The 14170-nt window shown below is 41.3% G+C and overlaps 4 protein-coding genes across 6 annotated transcripts; 2 read left to right on the top strand and 2 right to left on the bottom strand.

The window, feature by feature from the left end:
* Positions 1-3902: 3902 nt before the first annotated feature.
* LOC124198658 (zinc finger protein 93-like) lies at positions 3903-6471 on the bottom strand. The gene is made up of 8 exons (XM_046594607.1): positions 5972-6471; positions 5552-5895; positions 5384-5464; positions 5164-5323; positions 4928-5092; positions 4661-4866; positions 4467-4600; positions 3903-4395 (listed from the first exon to the last, which is right to left on the bottom strand). Exons 1-8 carry the CDS (start codon positions 6259-6261, stop codon positions 4036-4038), a joined length of 1740 nt encoding a protein of 579 aa, XP_046450563.1. The 5' UTR covers positions 6262-6471; the 3' UTR covers positions 3903-4035.
* A 547-nt stretch (positions 6472-7018) lies between these two features.
* LOC124198661 (histidine-rich protein PFHRP-II-like) lies at positions 7019-8425 on the top strand. 3 transcript variants are annotated; one of them, XM_046594617.1, is made up of 3 exons: positions 7096-7266; positions 7343-7560; positions 7663-8425. In XM_046594617.1, exons 1-3 carry the CDS (start codon positions 7111-7113, stop codon positions 8183-8185), a joined length of 897 nt encoding a protein of 298 aa, XP_046450573.1. In that variant the 5' UTR covers positions 7096-7110; the 3' UTR covers positions 8186-8425. The 3 variants fall into 3 exon arrangements, with proteins under 3 accessions (XP_046450571.1, XP_046450573.1, XP_046450572.1); XM_046594616.1 differs by having other exon boundaries at positions 7343-8040; positions 8080-8425; XM_046594615.1 differs by having other exon boundaries at positions 7019-7266; positions 7343-8425.
* Positions 8426-8894: 469 nt separating this feature from the next.
* On the top strand, positions 8895-10650 carry LOC124198664 (3'(2'),5'-bisphosphate nucleotidase 1-like). The gene is made up of 6 exons (XM_046594623.1): positions 8895-9154; positions 9222-9274; positions 9336-9539; positions 9604-9652; positions 9717-10003; positions 10081-10650. Exons 1-6 carry the CDS (start codon positions 9088-9090, stop codon positions 10342-10344), a joined length of 924 nt encoding a protein of 307 aa, XP_046450579.1. The 5' UTR covers positions 8895-9087; the 3' UTR covers positions 10345-10650.
* A 528-nt stretch (positions 10651-11178) lies between these two features.
* Positions 11179-14154, bottom strand: LOC124198655 (U3 small nucleolar RNA-associated protein 25 homolog). The gene is made up of 7 exons (XM_046594605.1): positions 12829-14154; positions 12554-12767; positions 12343-12480; positions 12209-12281; positions 11755-12140; positions 11499-11693; positions 11179-11413 (listed from the first exon to the last, which is right to left on the bottom strand). Exons 1-7 carry the CDS (start codon positions 13977-13979, stop codon positions 11246-11248), a joined length of 2325 nt encoding a protein of 774 aa, XP_046450561.1. The 5' UTR covers positions 13980-14154; the 3' UTR covers positions 11179-11245.
* Between the last annotated feature and the right edge of the window lie 16 nt (positions 14155-14170).

Here is a 14170-nt window from a genome sequence, read left to right as displayed (position 1 = left end):
CAATTCTAAACGATATCCACGGTCGACCGAGGCGTTTCCCATTTCACCCAAAGCATCTAGACGACGACTGTGCTCTGTGTCCCGTCGTTATGTCAAATTCACGAGCTAATTTGTTACCAAACTCCCGACGATAAGAATTTTTAAAAAATGTTGCCCCCCGCTGATGAGTTTGCAATTCGTTTTTTCCATCTAAAGCGGAGAAAATTCAATTTGGTTGTTATCAAGTTGAATATTACCTGCTCATATCTAATTTTGCGTGCTGCACAATAGGCGAGCTAAAATAACTGTGAGCTCATTTTTCTTAAAAAAAAAGATGGGATAAAGAGAACCTGTAAAAGATTAGCGCTGGGCGTCATTTGAAAATGTCTAACATCATCATCATCGTTTTTTTTTCTCTCATTTTTTCATTTTCCCCCCATTTTTTCGTTGAGACGAGGAGCGGGAAAGAGTAATTAATTTTGTGATTAAAAAGAGGGGGAGGGCGGCGGGAGGCTGGAAGGGAAATGATGAAAAGATTGGAAAAGCAAGAAGAGAGAGAGAAAAAAGAGTTTGGCGTAGTAGTAGGAGTAGTAGTAGGAGCCGCTCGGCGTATAAGTTGGGGCGTCCCAACGTGACGCTAATGCCCCGCTGTCTGGCCCGATAACGTTCCTTAATGAAGCTGCAAGATGAGAAGGTGAAATTTCATTGCCACCAAGAGGGGCTGGGAAAGAGGAGGACCCTGGCCCCCCCCTCGGCTCTTTATTTTTTCCAACCCCCTTCGTTCGCCCGCGCTCTCCTTTCAATTCTGTTTGAAACAGTCCCGCACGTATGTACACAGGCCCGAGCTTTTAATGTGAGCGCCCTCTCTCTCCTCTCTGTGTATACATTGGGGCTCTTCAAGTTTTTAATTACAACGCCCACCTCAGCAGCAGCAGCAAGCAGCTAGCTAGCGAACTGTGGGGATATATGCGGGCCCCAAAGGAAAGTTCTCCTCGTCTCATGTCCAATTGTCTGCGTCTCTCCCGCTCCCTGTGTGTATTCTTTTCCGCATAATATCTCTCCAACAGAGGACATGTATGTGTACACTGTACAATATTCTATTCTCCGTTTGATGGCCTTCCCGTTTAAAAGTCATCCGGTCTCTGACGACAATTTCCCACAACCCAGGACCTCCTTTTTTCTTCGACTCCGGCTCATCTTTGAACGAATATTCACGACCAACTACTCGGACGCGTGAGTTTTACTGTCTAATGTGTCCCGTTTTCACTCATCTAGGCTCTTTTGGTCGTATGTCAAAGAGTTTTCTCGTTTTAAGTTTCGACTAGGGAGGGTATGAAATTCAGCCAAGCGCCAATTAAAAAATGACACTCTGGTTTAGTCAAGTTCCTTAAATTATGGGTTGAACGGGACGAATTTTGAGTTTGTAGGGTTGTGACGTCAGAGAGATTCACAGCTCGATGACACGCGTCAAGCACGTCCGTAAGGAGGGAGAATCAAAAGGCGCTGGTCAAACAAAAGAGAGAAGGAGACACATACATATCAGGCGTCGGTCGCCGGCCAGAGGATCGATAAACCTCGACGCATCAAAACCCGGAGAATCAAATCCTACCACTCGGTCGGCCATCAAAATAATAATAACAAAATCAAACTCGAATGAATCTACTAGTACTGTAAGTACACACACAAGTAGTAGGAAACAAGATTCAGCAAGTATATCTTCTCTATCCTCAAAGAGATGTAGCCAAAGTTGGACACTGGAGAGCTGCGCCGGAATGTGACGCGATTTCTCCCGTTTCCCTCCCTCCAATAAGTGCGAACAGCGTCGGCGGGAGAAGATCCCCCCCCCCCCCACACACACCAAACAGAAAATGATACATTTCCCGAGAGAAACTTTTTGAAAATCGCTTTGAAGTTTCTCAGAGCCAGTCACCACCACCCCCCTCCGCATTGGGTCCTTATACAAAAAGGGACTCTGGCCAAAAAGCCACACTTTGCATTCCACCATGTTAGACACCCAACTTTGGTGTTGGGGGGATTTACAAGGAGAAGGGGGGACTACGTCGGAATCAACTAAAAAAAGAGTTGAATTGAAATTAAACCCGAAATAATCCATCGGATATCAAAGAGTAGTATTAACCACTGTTGTTTCCCCTGTTGTTTTCGGTTCTTTATCCTCTGCCACTCCCCGAGACAACAACATTGCTTCAAAGCGCAGTGTCAACAAAGAGGCAAGAAAAACCTACTAGGGGGGCCAAATAGCTTTCTTATCATCTCTATTCATCATCATCATTTCTTTCTTTCTCTTTTTAAAAGAGCCAACTATATCCTTTTGATCTGTGTGTGTGTTTTTCCCATCAGCTACTTTGACTTTTTGTTCTTTGCCCGTCATACAAGTTGAATGGCTAATATCTCCCTGGCAATAATTATCGATCTTCTCCGGCGGTGTATACGTGGAACAACTAGCTGTGTGACACCGTGACAGCAGGTGTTGTTGATAAACAACATGGTAGCTATGTACATATTATGGTTGCCATAGAAAAACCATAGTGGAGAGAGGCGGTAGCGGTCAGAGTCTAAGGGAAATTCATGTGTCCGCCGTGTGTGTTCATTTTATGTATGCCAGCGTGAACTGTGTGCCGGGCGCTAGTCTCTCTCATTGGGTTGCATGTGCGTACGGCAGACAGGCTGTCTGTTGGGTTCTGTTGGACGGTCGGCCTTGTTGCTACTGATGGGCCATGAGCTTTTCATTACGTCCTCCGTGCGACTTTCTATCAATAATGAAGTAGCTGCTCGCCAGCCAGCAGCCCCCTTGATGATGTCCGTTATATATATGTGTAGTACGCCGAGCTCAAACAAACTGGGCAAACCCCAGGGGTTGCATTCGGCGGAACAACATGGGGACGGCAGAGCAGTCCAGTTGAAGTAGTAGGGGCCCCCCCCCCCCCCGTTGCAGGGTGTTACCCGATTACAAACCTCGCCCCACTCTGTTATTCGTTTTCCATTCGTGCCTAGCCTCAATATCAAAGAAGGAAGGATATGTAATTCATCTCAACGGAAAAGTTATCCACCTAAAAGGATCAAACGTTAAATGATGATACAAATGGAGAACTTGAATTTATTAGATTGGCGCCAAAAGAATCATTTGAATATTATAAGGCGTCAAACAAACTTGAGCTCAATCACTCAGAGACATTTTGAATTTTTTGAAAATTTTAGGCTTCATCCTCCCCTTGATTCGTGAACAATACACCGTAGGGCCTTTGATCTGAGCAACTCCGGAAAGTGCTCCACCTTCCGGATTCCGGAATTTTTTTATAAAATTATTTTCAATAGTAAATGTACGGATAATATCTTATATAGAAATTTTGCATGTCTGCGGAAGTGTGGCAAGTAAGTTTAGAAACCACTTTGAATTGTTTTCATTCCGGCAGCGAACTGTGGAATTTGTGCCCACCATTAGGAGGTTGGAGTCGGTAGGGGGGGAACAACATGGATGGATTTGCATACACTTTTTATTTGTCATATGGGAACCGACGGACTATTCAGACTCGAGTGCTTTGTCAACTGACTGCAACTGCCTTATCAGTTTTCCATTCCGTCTGTGTTTTCCCATATCTGAAAAAACAACAAGACGAGAAATACCCAGCAGAGGGGTAAAACCACTCGACTGATGATTTTGCATTTCAAATTTGAGCTCTCGATTTTCAATGGCATAAAGATGACACGCTTAAAAAACAAAACAAAAAAAAAAAGGGGATTGGCTCTGCTGTTCAGAAATATATTCATATGGATGCTCTACATTTTGAGTTTTCCTTTTGTTTGTTTTGGCTGGCAAGGTAATAAGGTAATGATCCGGCCCTGATACCAAACTAATCCTACATAATAATGACTTTACCCAGTAAACTAGAAGGAATGAAATGAGATAGTTTAGACATTTTATTGCCCTAGATTCTTAATATGGTCGATGAACAGAAAAGTGCAGAGATAAACAATTCAAACGTTTAAACCAATCAAGTACAGTAGTTCAAAAAAAGAGTTTGGCTGCGATTTGATATTTCAAGAATCGATGACCACTTCTAGTGACCATCGGTTTGCTTCATCTTGTCCCTCGTGGCCCGTCATTGGGTCGGCCGTTTCATCCGCCGACTGGATCATGTGCAGAAGTGAAGGTGTGAAAATCAGGGCCCTTTCGTTGTTGTCGTCGACGTCGTGTTGGGTGATTATCAGTTCGCCGGCCTCGTTCATGTGCGCCGTGACAGAATTGCCAATTTCTTCGGGTAGATCATCGTCAACGGTTTCGTGATCTTTCATGTGCTGGGCCAGTCGCTCGGCATTGTAGAATCGCTTCTTACAGACGAGACAGCGCTTCGTTTGCTTGTTGTGTGAATAACGATGGGCAATAAATGGCCTCCTTGTCTGTTGTTAAAGATATTCAAATCAAAGTTAATAGCTGTTGTAGTTAACACAGATTTTTAAAATCGACTCACCTGAAATGATTTGTTACATATTTCGCATGTAAAGGGATTTTCTTCCGGTTTATCGTGCGTAAGCATGTGCTCTTTGAGCGACCATTTCTGCCTAAAGGCACAGCCGCACACGGTGCAATCGAACGGCTTTTTCCCTGTTTCGAAGCCAAAAGAAGATTAACATGAATCAAAAGATGATATTATTTTATTTATACCTGAATGAATGAGTTCGTGCGTGTTCAAGTTTGCGACGTAGCGAAAGCTTTTGGGGCAATAGGAACACTTGTACGGGCCTTTGTCAGTTTTGTGCGACGTCTCGTGAACTTGCAGGGTCTTTTTCAGGGCGAATTTTTTTTGACAAACGTCACATTCGTAACGCTTTTCTTCATTGTGAGTCATTTGATGAGCTTTCAGTAAATACCTAAAATGCAAACATTCAATATCGAAAGGAGACAAACCTTGTAAATGTTGAGCTGAATTACTTGTTACTGAAGCCCCGAGCGCAGACGTCACACAAGAAGGATTTTTCCTGCGGTGGTTTATTTTTATTTCCCGCTTCGTGGTGGATGCGATGTAGAGCTAGCGCCTTTCGATTAATGAAATGACGTCCGCAGACTTCGCACTGAAACACTTCTTCCTGGAGATTTCTTTGTTAAAAAACCAATAATAAATATGAAAACTCTGTTGATTATTATAAGGGAAGGTTAACGATACTCACTCGCAACGGTGTGCTCTTAAACCTTTTCTTTGCTTAAAGCGGCGCTGACATTTACTACACTCGTAGGGACGATCATCCGAATGTAGATTCATATGCTCACTCAGAGTTGATTTGTGTGAAAACGATCGATTGCATGTACCGCAGGTGAAGGGTTTCTCACCTATTGGAATTTGTCGAAATTTGTATTGCACTATAGGATTTTTTGAAGAGAAATGTTTACCTGTGTGTACGCGAGAATGGGTTCTAAGGACGTTGAGGTGCCGAAAAGATTTCTGACAGACAGGACACACGTACGGGCGATCTAAAGAATGACTAACTTGAAATTAGGTTTAAGTTTTGTTATGCTTTATATATAGGCTATTTTGATGCAGATGTTTAGTAAATTTACCATCGGTGGATAACTTCTCAGACTCTTCTTCTTGGACATCACTTTCAGAATCGGATGAACCACAAGTGATGTTTTGTGTGCTTTCCACCAGTGGAATGTTACTCTCACATTCAGTTTCTTGGGCGGAGGTGTTACTTTGTGTTGGGTCTTGGATAGAGCTAGCTGACTGGATTGGAGGCATTTCGGTTTGTTTCACAGGAGCAATTTCCTCCGTACACACCAAGGAATGGGTACCTAGAATGCCCAACTCCTTTAAGCAGAGTTCGAATTCTTCCATTAAGCCTCTTGATGCATGGATTTCACCAGTGTAGATATAATCTAGTAGCAGTTCTAATTCACTTTGCCTATAGGAAATATAAACATGATTGGAATATTAGATTAAGGTGAATTTGGTGTTACACAACTTAATCTGTACAATACTTGAAATCGGAAAATGATAAATAAATATCACAATCATTGGAAGTTCCAATGAGCTCCGCCAAATAGGGACTAGCGGCTGCTAGAATTTCTTTATGAGCTGAAAGAGAAATACGCCGAGATTCCAAATTGTCATCAAACGCTAACAAAAACACGTCGGGTTTAAATTTTCTTTTTCTTGCATGTTTAATAAAGTCACAGACATCGTCTTGCAACGTTTTACATATTATGGAGTACGATTCGCTCTCAGGTTGTTCAAAGTCACAATAGCTTGGTGAAATTAAGCTACACATCAAGAAACAACAAAGTCTATGGAAGAAAATGTGTTTGACAGAAAATGTTTACTGTTTACTGTTTAGCAGTTCAGCCAATGTTTACTGTTTAGCTACTACTTTAGCTAGAGGGCATGACACTTCCAAGATATGTCGGCTGCCACGTATTTTTTAAAATGCTTATCATTAGAATAGCTTAAATTATTTACATCCTTGTAAACTTTAAATTTTCCTTGTGCTATTTTTCTTATTGTTTTGTGTTTTAATTTTTAAAATTTTTAGGGGAGTAGTTGCTTACCTCCATCTGGCGAACAACTCCGATTCCTTGCAGAGCGCGTGAATTTCTCTACTGGGATTCAAAATTCTATTGATGTTTTCGTCAATATAACCAGGTCACTCGGTCAATCAGACAATCGGAGGCTCAGAACTATATGGCTTACGAGATCGGCATCTATTCAAGTTAAACGGCCAAGGACAGAGAAAAAGAGGAAAACAGAGTATTAGAGGAAAACAATCAACATGATTCACATAAACAGTTAAACAACGTAATGGAGGCAAGGGCAGTCGTCCGGTGAGTATTCTCATTTACATTCAAGGCATAATGTGTATTGCTTTCCCTCATTTGTCATGATGATGCCAACACTAGCCCATGCGAAAAGCTTCTTGAGTCATGGCCGAGAGATTCTGATGGACAAGGTGAAAGGGTCCCGCGGTCACGGGTGGTTCGTCATTCAATTCTCGATTTGTTCTGCCGATATCTTGTTCAATTCCAGACCAAACTGAGGTGGCATTGCCGAATAAAAGAAGTTGACTTTCAACACAGGCGCGCCAATTTCTAGATCATTTCACGAGACGAATTAATTCAGATGAATGACCAGGCAGAATTTTAATGAATTGATCGACTCGGATATAAAATCAGGATCTAACTCTTTGCAGTCTCAAACACATTCAGCTTCTTCAGCTGGTAAGAGACTGCAATTCACCTCTCATCAACCAACCAGCAAGATGAAAATCACCATCCTTTGTGTAAGTAACTCAACATTGTAACTAAATATTATATGTCATAAGCAATTTATTGAGCCTCATTTTTTAATCGAAATAGTTGTTGATTGTGGCGGCGATGGTCGCCTCGGCGCCAGTAAACGAACACGAAAGTCACTCGTCAGAGAAGCACGATGACAAGCCTGCGCACCACGAAGAACCAGCCCATGCTGCTGAGCATCACGCTGCTAGACGGTCTGCCGAAGACCATTCAGGTGAGAAACACGACGCAACCGCCGCACACAATGCCCCCCACCACGAAGAACCAGCCAGTCACGCCGCTGAGCATCACGCTGCCCGACGATCCATCGTAGAACATTCCGCCGAAAAGCACGAAAACAAGGAAGGAGAGGCTCCGCATGAAGAATCAGCTCACCACAACGCAGAGCATCACGCCGCTAGACGATCAACCGAACAACATTCTGCCGAGAAACACGAAGAGAAGGAAGGAAAGGCTCCACATCATGAGGAATCAGCTCATGCTGCAGAACATCACGCCGCTAAACGATCCGCCGAAGAACACTCTGCCGAGAAGCACGAAGAAAAGGCTCCGCATGAAGAACCAGCTCACCACGCGGCAGAGCATCACGCAGCCCGACGATCCGCCGAAGAACACTCGGCCGAAGCACACTCTGCTGAGGAACACTCTGCCGAGAAACACGAAAACAAAGAAGAAAAGGCTCCTCATCATGCTGCCCGCCGTTCCGCCGAAAAACACGAAGAGAAAACTGAAAAACCCGATGAGAAAGAGGAGAATGCTCGACCAACTCGATCAGTCGAAGCTCCGGTAGCCAAAGTCGCAACCCATGAAGAGCATGCATCCATTGATAATTCGGGAGAACACCATGCCGAAGAACACAAACCTGAACCAGCTGCACATCACTCAGCTGAACACCACGCCTAAAGGATAGAATATAAATGAGATTTCCATCAATAGATCAAAATTTTCCTTTTCTAGCCAATTTAATAATAAGCGACGAAAATTATTTCTGTTCTTTTTCTTCCTGGCTAACTTAACTTAAAATCTTTGTAAAGATTCTGTGCTATATTTCTTCGTTTGGATCCTATTTTGCTGTAGTGTCACGATCGAGATTGTATAAACTAAAATCGTGGTGAGGGGGAAATACATTATGTGTCATAGATATATCATTGGTTATCTCGTGCTTTTTTACGTCACACTTGGGGAAAACCATCTGTGTAGTTGAACACACTAAGGAACATTCAACACTAAGCAACCAGTAAATCAACTTGGCCTGAACTATCAGTGCCGTTGTTACGACATTCTTTCCATGTCGGAAAAGGTAGCTCGTGTGTTGAAAAACATGCGAATGAATCAAAGCTGAGTGATCCACTTAAGTTTTAATTTTACTACACACCAATGCTACTTGACCGACACGCTTAAAAACATTCATTATTATGTAATATTATCATAGGTATATCAATTACGTCATCATCATTTTTAACGTAGTTAACAACCTGATATAATCTTATATAAAAAAAAGTCGTAGAATAGTTTGGGAATTTCCTGTTTTATTAATCGGGAAAACAAAAAAACCCCGGGAAAAACCGAAAAGAATAAATATTTGAGCGTGAAACGGAATTAAAAACATGTGTCAATGCTGTAATTTGCATTTAAGCCAATTTGTCAAATTGCTGATAGAGCAAATATTGTAGAAGCAGGAGAGATCCAAACTAAACCTGTTTTTTAGATTCTAAACTTATAATCTCTGTTATCAGATACTGGGTCCATAAAAGCCCTTGTTACCGTCAACTCGTTCTCAGTTGGAAATAATTTTGACAGTTATAATGGCTTCAACTTCTCCCGTTTTCTTGCGTTTGATGGCTAATGCTGTTGCTGTTGCAAATCATGCAGGTAAAGATTGAATGATTGTTTTGCTGTTGTTGTGAAATGGTTTAGTATTTGTACATTAAATTAACAGGCAACATCATCCGTGAAGTAATGAGCAAAGGGGACCTTGGTATTGTTGAAAAGGTAATCTTTGTTCCCCACACTTATGTCAGTCCGTTTATTTAATGAATGCCATTTGGGACAGGGAGTGAATGACCCACAAACTGAAGCTGATCGCAGAGCACAACAGTGTATTATTGGAAACTTGAACAAGAAGTTTCCGTTGATGAGTATTATTGGAGAAGAGGATCTTGCCCAAGAAACCAATGTAGAACTAGTCAATGATATTGACAAAGAGGTTTTGAATCTTCGATGCCCAGAAGAACTTGTGAATGTTACAGAAGAAGATGTAAGTATTGAATTCACAGAATCATTTCAATGTTGTTGTTATATTTCATACATTTTTCTTTCAGTTTGTTGTGTGGGTGGATCCTCTTGATGGAACAGCAGAGTATACAGCTGGTGATTAAAACTACTAATGGATATCAATAGTCATTGGAACAATACTAATGTTTTATTTAATTAGGTATGCTGGACCATGTTACAGTGTTGATTGGAATTGCCCACAAAAATCGTCCCGTCGGAGGAGTTATCCACCAGCCCTACTACAATTACAAGAATGACAAAGCAGGACTAGGTCGTACGATGTGGGGTATCCCTGGAATTGGAGTTGGTGGATTCAAACCAATTCCACCCCCAGAGGGTAAACGACTTGTCGTAACAACACGCTCCCATATGACACCTGTAGTTCAACAAGCCCTGGAGGCCTTAAAACCGGACGAAATTCTTAGAGTTGGAGGAGCTGGATACAAGGTAATGTTGATACTCATTCATCCCAAAAAGAAAAATACGTAACCAAAAGTTGATTGTTTTGCACAAATGAATAAAAGGTTATGCTGTTGATGGAAGGCCATGCCACCGCTTACGTGTTCGCCTCACCTGGTTGCAAAAAGTGGGACACCTGCGCTCCTGAGGCTATTCTGACCGCGATGGGCGGTCGACTTACTGACATTCACGGAACTCCTTACTCGTACGCTTCAACAGAGATGCACCCCAATAAACGCGGTGTTCTGGCCGCTGCTAAATCTGATGACCACAAATGGTTTGTCGAAAATATTCCAGATGAAGTTAAACAACTTGTCCAAGGCTCCTAACTAACAAATCACTTCCGAAATCAATTGCCCTTCCACGTTATATTCCATTCAAAAGTTTTCCAAAGAACTTCTGTTATCTGTTCTTGCTAGTAGGTTAAATTTCTTAGTAAAAACAAATTATTAGTTGAACGACAAAAGCAAATTCTTGCCTAACGAAAAACGATGTCTAGTCCTCTTTTCTCGTTGGGATGCTTTAACTTGATGATATTTGCGGTTTGTTGCACCGACTGCCCATTTTATTTACTTCCAAAGCTGTTTTATGTTTTCTATAATTTATGGAATACATTTTAGAGAATTACTAACAAATTACGACTTGTAGTTACCCCTTGTTAAACTATTGTTTTAAACTAATAATATCTTGTTCATTTAAAGGTGTACCGCTAAATTGGGAGACTTTCCGGGATGTTAACTAAACTGGAATTACAGGAATTTAGTGCTGCTGAAATAAAAGGTAAGATTGCGAAAATGTGGTCTTGTGACTCGTAGTCAATTAAGATTTTTTCGACTGTCTTTACTTTGACCTCTACCATTGGCACGAGTAACGGATAGGAATTCAATAGCGACGTGACCTATATGTGGTTGCTCCAAATTGCTAACTCGATTCTAGTTTACGAGATGCCTTGATCTAATATCATAAATTTAAATCGAAGGTTAGAGGCAGTTGGTAGTCAGGATGTACAAACTTTTATATCGTATTTGTTGCATGTTAATTTTTTTTTTCAACAGTCACTCTGATAAGGTTGTTTGGATAAACCCCCGTGTGTTTGTTCTCGACACTAGACAAGCAAGGAAATGTGTACACTGCATATTGATAGCGCGAGCTACAATTGCTAGTCATGATCTCGACATTTTATTGTTATCAACCAGATAAAACAGTTACATTATTAGTTTGAGCATTTCATCAACTTCCTCCGCTAACAAATAGATGCACAGGTCGATCTGACGTCAACATTTCAGCAGCTCGTTGACTTCCTACTATTCCAGCAAGTCTCGGAGCATCAAAGGTTGAATATAGAACTGTACAAGTCTGACTGCCATCTCCTCTGTACTTGGGATTTTGAAATGCGTCCTGATTACACAAAATAAAAAAAAGGAGAAAGCGAAGAAAAATGAAGCACAAGGTTAAATTAATAATAACATGGAATTAGGGTTACCTGAAGAAGGTTGCACAGCTCTGGGTAGAAATTGGGATAAGTTGGTAATTGGTAGAAAATGATGTGATGAATCCCTTTCATTGTGAGCCGTCGGTAGAAATGTAATCGTTCTGTGTAAAGTAGCAAGCGCTTCTTGCCGAGAAAGAAACGATTACGGACTTGCGCAAGCTTTCCGTCTGGCGTGTATTCACATGCCTGAAAACACGCAAGAAAATTAATGACGTCACCGTTAGAGGAGAAACATTTTTTTGCTTACTTGGCCAAAGTTGTAATCTTCCTTGTGAAGATGATTCCTTAATCTTACGTAATCGTAATACGAAGGAATGTAAATGAGTGTATTACTCATTATCTGGTCGCGATACTGCGGCAGGATCTTTTTAGTGAAAAAGTGGTAACGATCGTCGGCTGACTGGGCCGCTGTTGGCGTAGGAAATCGGTGAAATGCTTGAGGCAGCTGGACAAGTACTCTGCAAACAGTTGTCGATGATGCTGTAACTGCATTTTCTATGCGTACTTTGCCCGCAAAATTCGTTCCACGACGGGAAAAGAGCGCCGCAGCTTCGGGAAGCGCTACGCTGCTAAAAATTAAATTCTGCCTGTAGTGAGCAGAATAACCGTTTAGCGCCCAAAGACGGACACGACCTGCACGCACAATTTTATTGCGTTGAAAAACTGCAGACCAATAATAAAAGAACGATTTCAAATCATACCCAAGTCCGTGTCATGCTGTTCTCGTGGTTGAAGGTGCAAATGTTGAAAAATATGCAGAACGTGATCCCAATTCTGATAAACAAGGAAAAAAAGATGTTGGTTGACCTCAATACAATTTAACAAGAAATGTTACCTGCATATAAAGAACATCCGTCTGATCAATCACGAGCACTTCGATGCTACAGAGAAAGTCAAAGTCTTCGGCAAGTAGCGTGCGTGCTCCCAGAGGAGATGCGATAAGTATATCGGCTTTGTAGAACCCAGCGTAAAGCTAATACAGGTTACACAGAAAAAAACATTTGATCAAAATAAATGTAATTCCATGGAGTTTGGTTGTGGTTTACCTTGAGAGTACGTTTGGCAACAGAGATGCCTATCCTGAAAGAATCGTCCGTGTTTCCTGTAAATACCGCCTCAAAATCTTCTGGTTTGTAGCTCTTTTTCGTCTCTGCTTTGCCCTCGTCATCTTTTTCCTCACCAAACTCTTTATAGAAACGATCTTTATTGATAATTTGTCCTTTTGCAGGAAGCAACAATGTAGCTAATTTCTCCACGATCCTGAAACAAAAATAGTTAAAAATTAGCAAAGAAAATGTATCAAAACTGTGATTGAACTTACTTCACTGCAGAGTTTCTGAGAGGAGCGATAATTAGAACTCGAGGACGGACTAATCCTTGATCTCTATATTCTATTTCATCGGTCGCAACGCCATTTTCTTTGGCCTTTTTCAATTTGGCGTTGTGAAGAAGAACTTTGTCTCTCGATTTCATTACATGATTCAACGAGTGAAGGCAGTAAACTGTTCTAATCTCGTCATTGTTTAAATGGTTCATTTCAGGATAATAAACGTCGCGGTATTCATTTGCGAGAGTGAAAAGCTCATGCTGTAATGGGGAGAGCAGTTCTTCAGCCGTTTGTTTGTTGTCCGAGAGTGGCCTCGTATCAAGGTTGGAACATAATTGCAATTTAACACCGTATTCACTCAAGGGGATTCCAGTTTTCAATACAGGTAGACTACCAGGAATGACATAACTTTCTATTGTTTCACCTAGTAATGTAGGCTTTGGTTGACTTGTGTTTTTTTCAGGTTTGGTTGGCAGGTGAACCACCATTCTTCCAAGAACTTTCCACTTCAGTTCTTGAGTCTCATAAGGCTTGGGTGATGTCAGGATTTCTAAAAGGTTTTCATTTATTTCCCTGTCGAAATGAAGGTGGAAGGGATCCGTAGATAATGTTTCTTCTTCTTCATCACCAGAATGTTCTTCTTCCTCTGATTCAACTTCAAGATCTTCATGTATACTATTTTCCTCGTCAATTTCTTCAGCAACACCAACTGAACTACCACTTTCCTCTTCTCCTACTTCCTCATCGTCTTGAGCTGAATCTTCTTCTTCACTGCCAATGTCATCTTCATTAGATTGGTCATTGATATCTTCAGCTTCCTCTTCATCTGACTGTTCTTCATCAGATGTCAAAACTTGCTGTGCTCTACTACTGGATTTAAACATCGACAGCAGCTGTGTGTAAGGTTTGACTTCTTCTTCTGATTCACTGCTAGATGATTCTTCTTCGATAATAGGCACAGCCTCTTTTTCTTGTTGAAGCTTTTGTCTTTTACTTTCAGAAGTGTCATCTTTTTTTCCATCTCTATCTTGATTAAATTTCCTTTTGTTTTTAAAGTTACCTCCACCACGAGTCGATTTGTTACCACGGGAACCGTGGTTTTTGTAATTGCCACGTTTAGGCCCTCCTCGTCGTCCACGTCCCATTTTAAGAACAAAATAACGTTCGAATTTAATTTATCTGAAATCAAAACTCAAACTCAAATGCACGTGTCAAAATGAAAACTTTGATTGCAGACGTCCAAAGTTGCAAGAACAACACAGTTGATTAATTACAATTTAATAGTGTGCTGCCAAAAATGTATCAAAAATATATTTATTTAAATATATTTATTTAT

Source organism: Daphnia pulex, chromosome 7, assembly GCF_021134715.1.
Source record: "Daphnia pulex isolate KAP4 chromosome 7, ASM2113471v1".
NCBI lineage: Eukaryota > Metazoa > Arthropoda > Branchiopoda > Diplostraca > Daphniidae > Daphnia > Daphnia pulex.
The sequence above is the reverse complement of the archived record's forward strand: the minus strand, read 5'-3'. Positions and strand labels throughout refer to the sequence as shown.

Bases quoted from the DNA above. Each gene is read 5' to 3' on its own strand.
- LOC124198655 (XM_046594605.1), bottom strand. From the start codon at position 13,979: ATGGGACGTGGACGACGAGGAGGGCCTAAACGTGGCAATTACAAAAAC. The intron at 12,768-12,828 runs GTAAGTTCAATC...TTTTTGTTTCAG, and splicing joins CTCAGAAACTCTGCAGTGAA to GATCGTGGAGAAATTAGCTA. The intron at 12,282-12,342 runs GTAACATTTCTT...CTTGTTTATCAG, and splicing joins CGGATGTTCTTTATATGCAG to AATTGGGATCACGTTCTGCA.
- LOC124198664 (XM_046594623.1), top strand. From the start codon at position 9,088: ATGGCTTCAACTTCTCCCGTTTTCTTGCGTTTGATGGCTAATGCTGTT. The intron at 9,275-9,335 runs GTAATCTTTGTT...CATTTGGGACAG, and splicing joins ACCTTGGTATTGTTGAAAAG to GGAGTGAATGACCCACAAAC. The intron at 9,540-9,603 runs GTAAGTATTGAA...TTTTTCTTTCAG, and splicing joins TGAATGTTACAGAAGAAGAT to TTTGTTGTGTGGGTGGATCC.
- LOC124198661 (XM_046594615.1), top strand. From the start codon at position 7,111: ATGACCAGGCAGAATTTTAATGAATTGATCGACTCGGATATAAAATCA. The intron at 7,267-7,342 runs GTAAGTAACTCA...TAATCGAAATAG, and splicing joins TGAAAATCACCATCCTTTGT to TTGTTGATTGTGGCGGCGAT.
- LOC124198658 (XM_046594607.1), bottom strand. From the start codon at position 6,261: ATGTGTAGCTTAATTTCACCAAGCTATTGTGACTTTGAACAACCTGAG. The intron at 5,896-5,971 runs GTATTGTACAGA...TATTTCCTATAG, and splicing joins TTATCATTTTCCGATTTCAA to GCAAAGTGAATTAGAACTGC. The intron at 4,396-4,466 runs GTGAGTCGATTT...CTTTAACAACAG, and splicing joins TATGTAACAAATCATTTCAG to ACAAGGAGGCCATTTATTGC.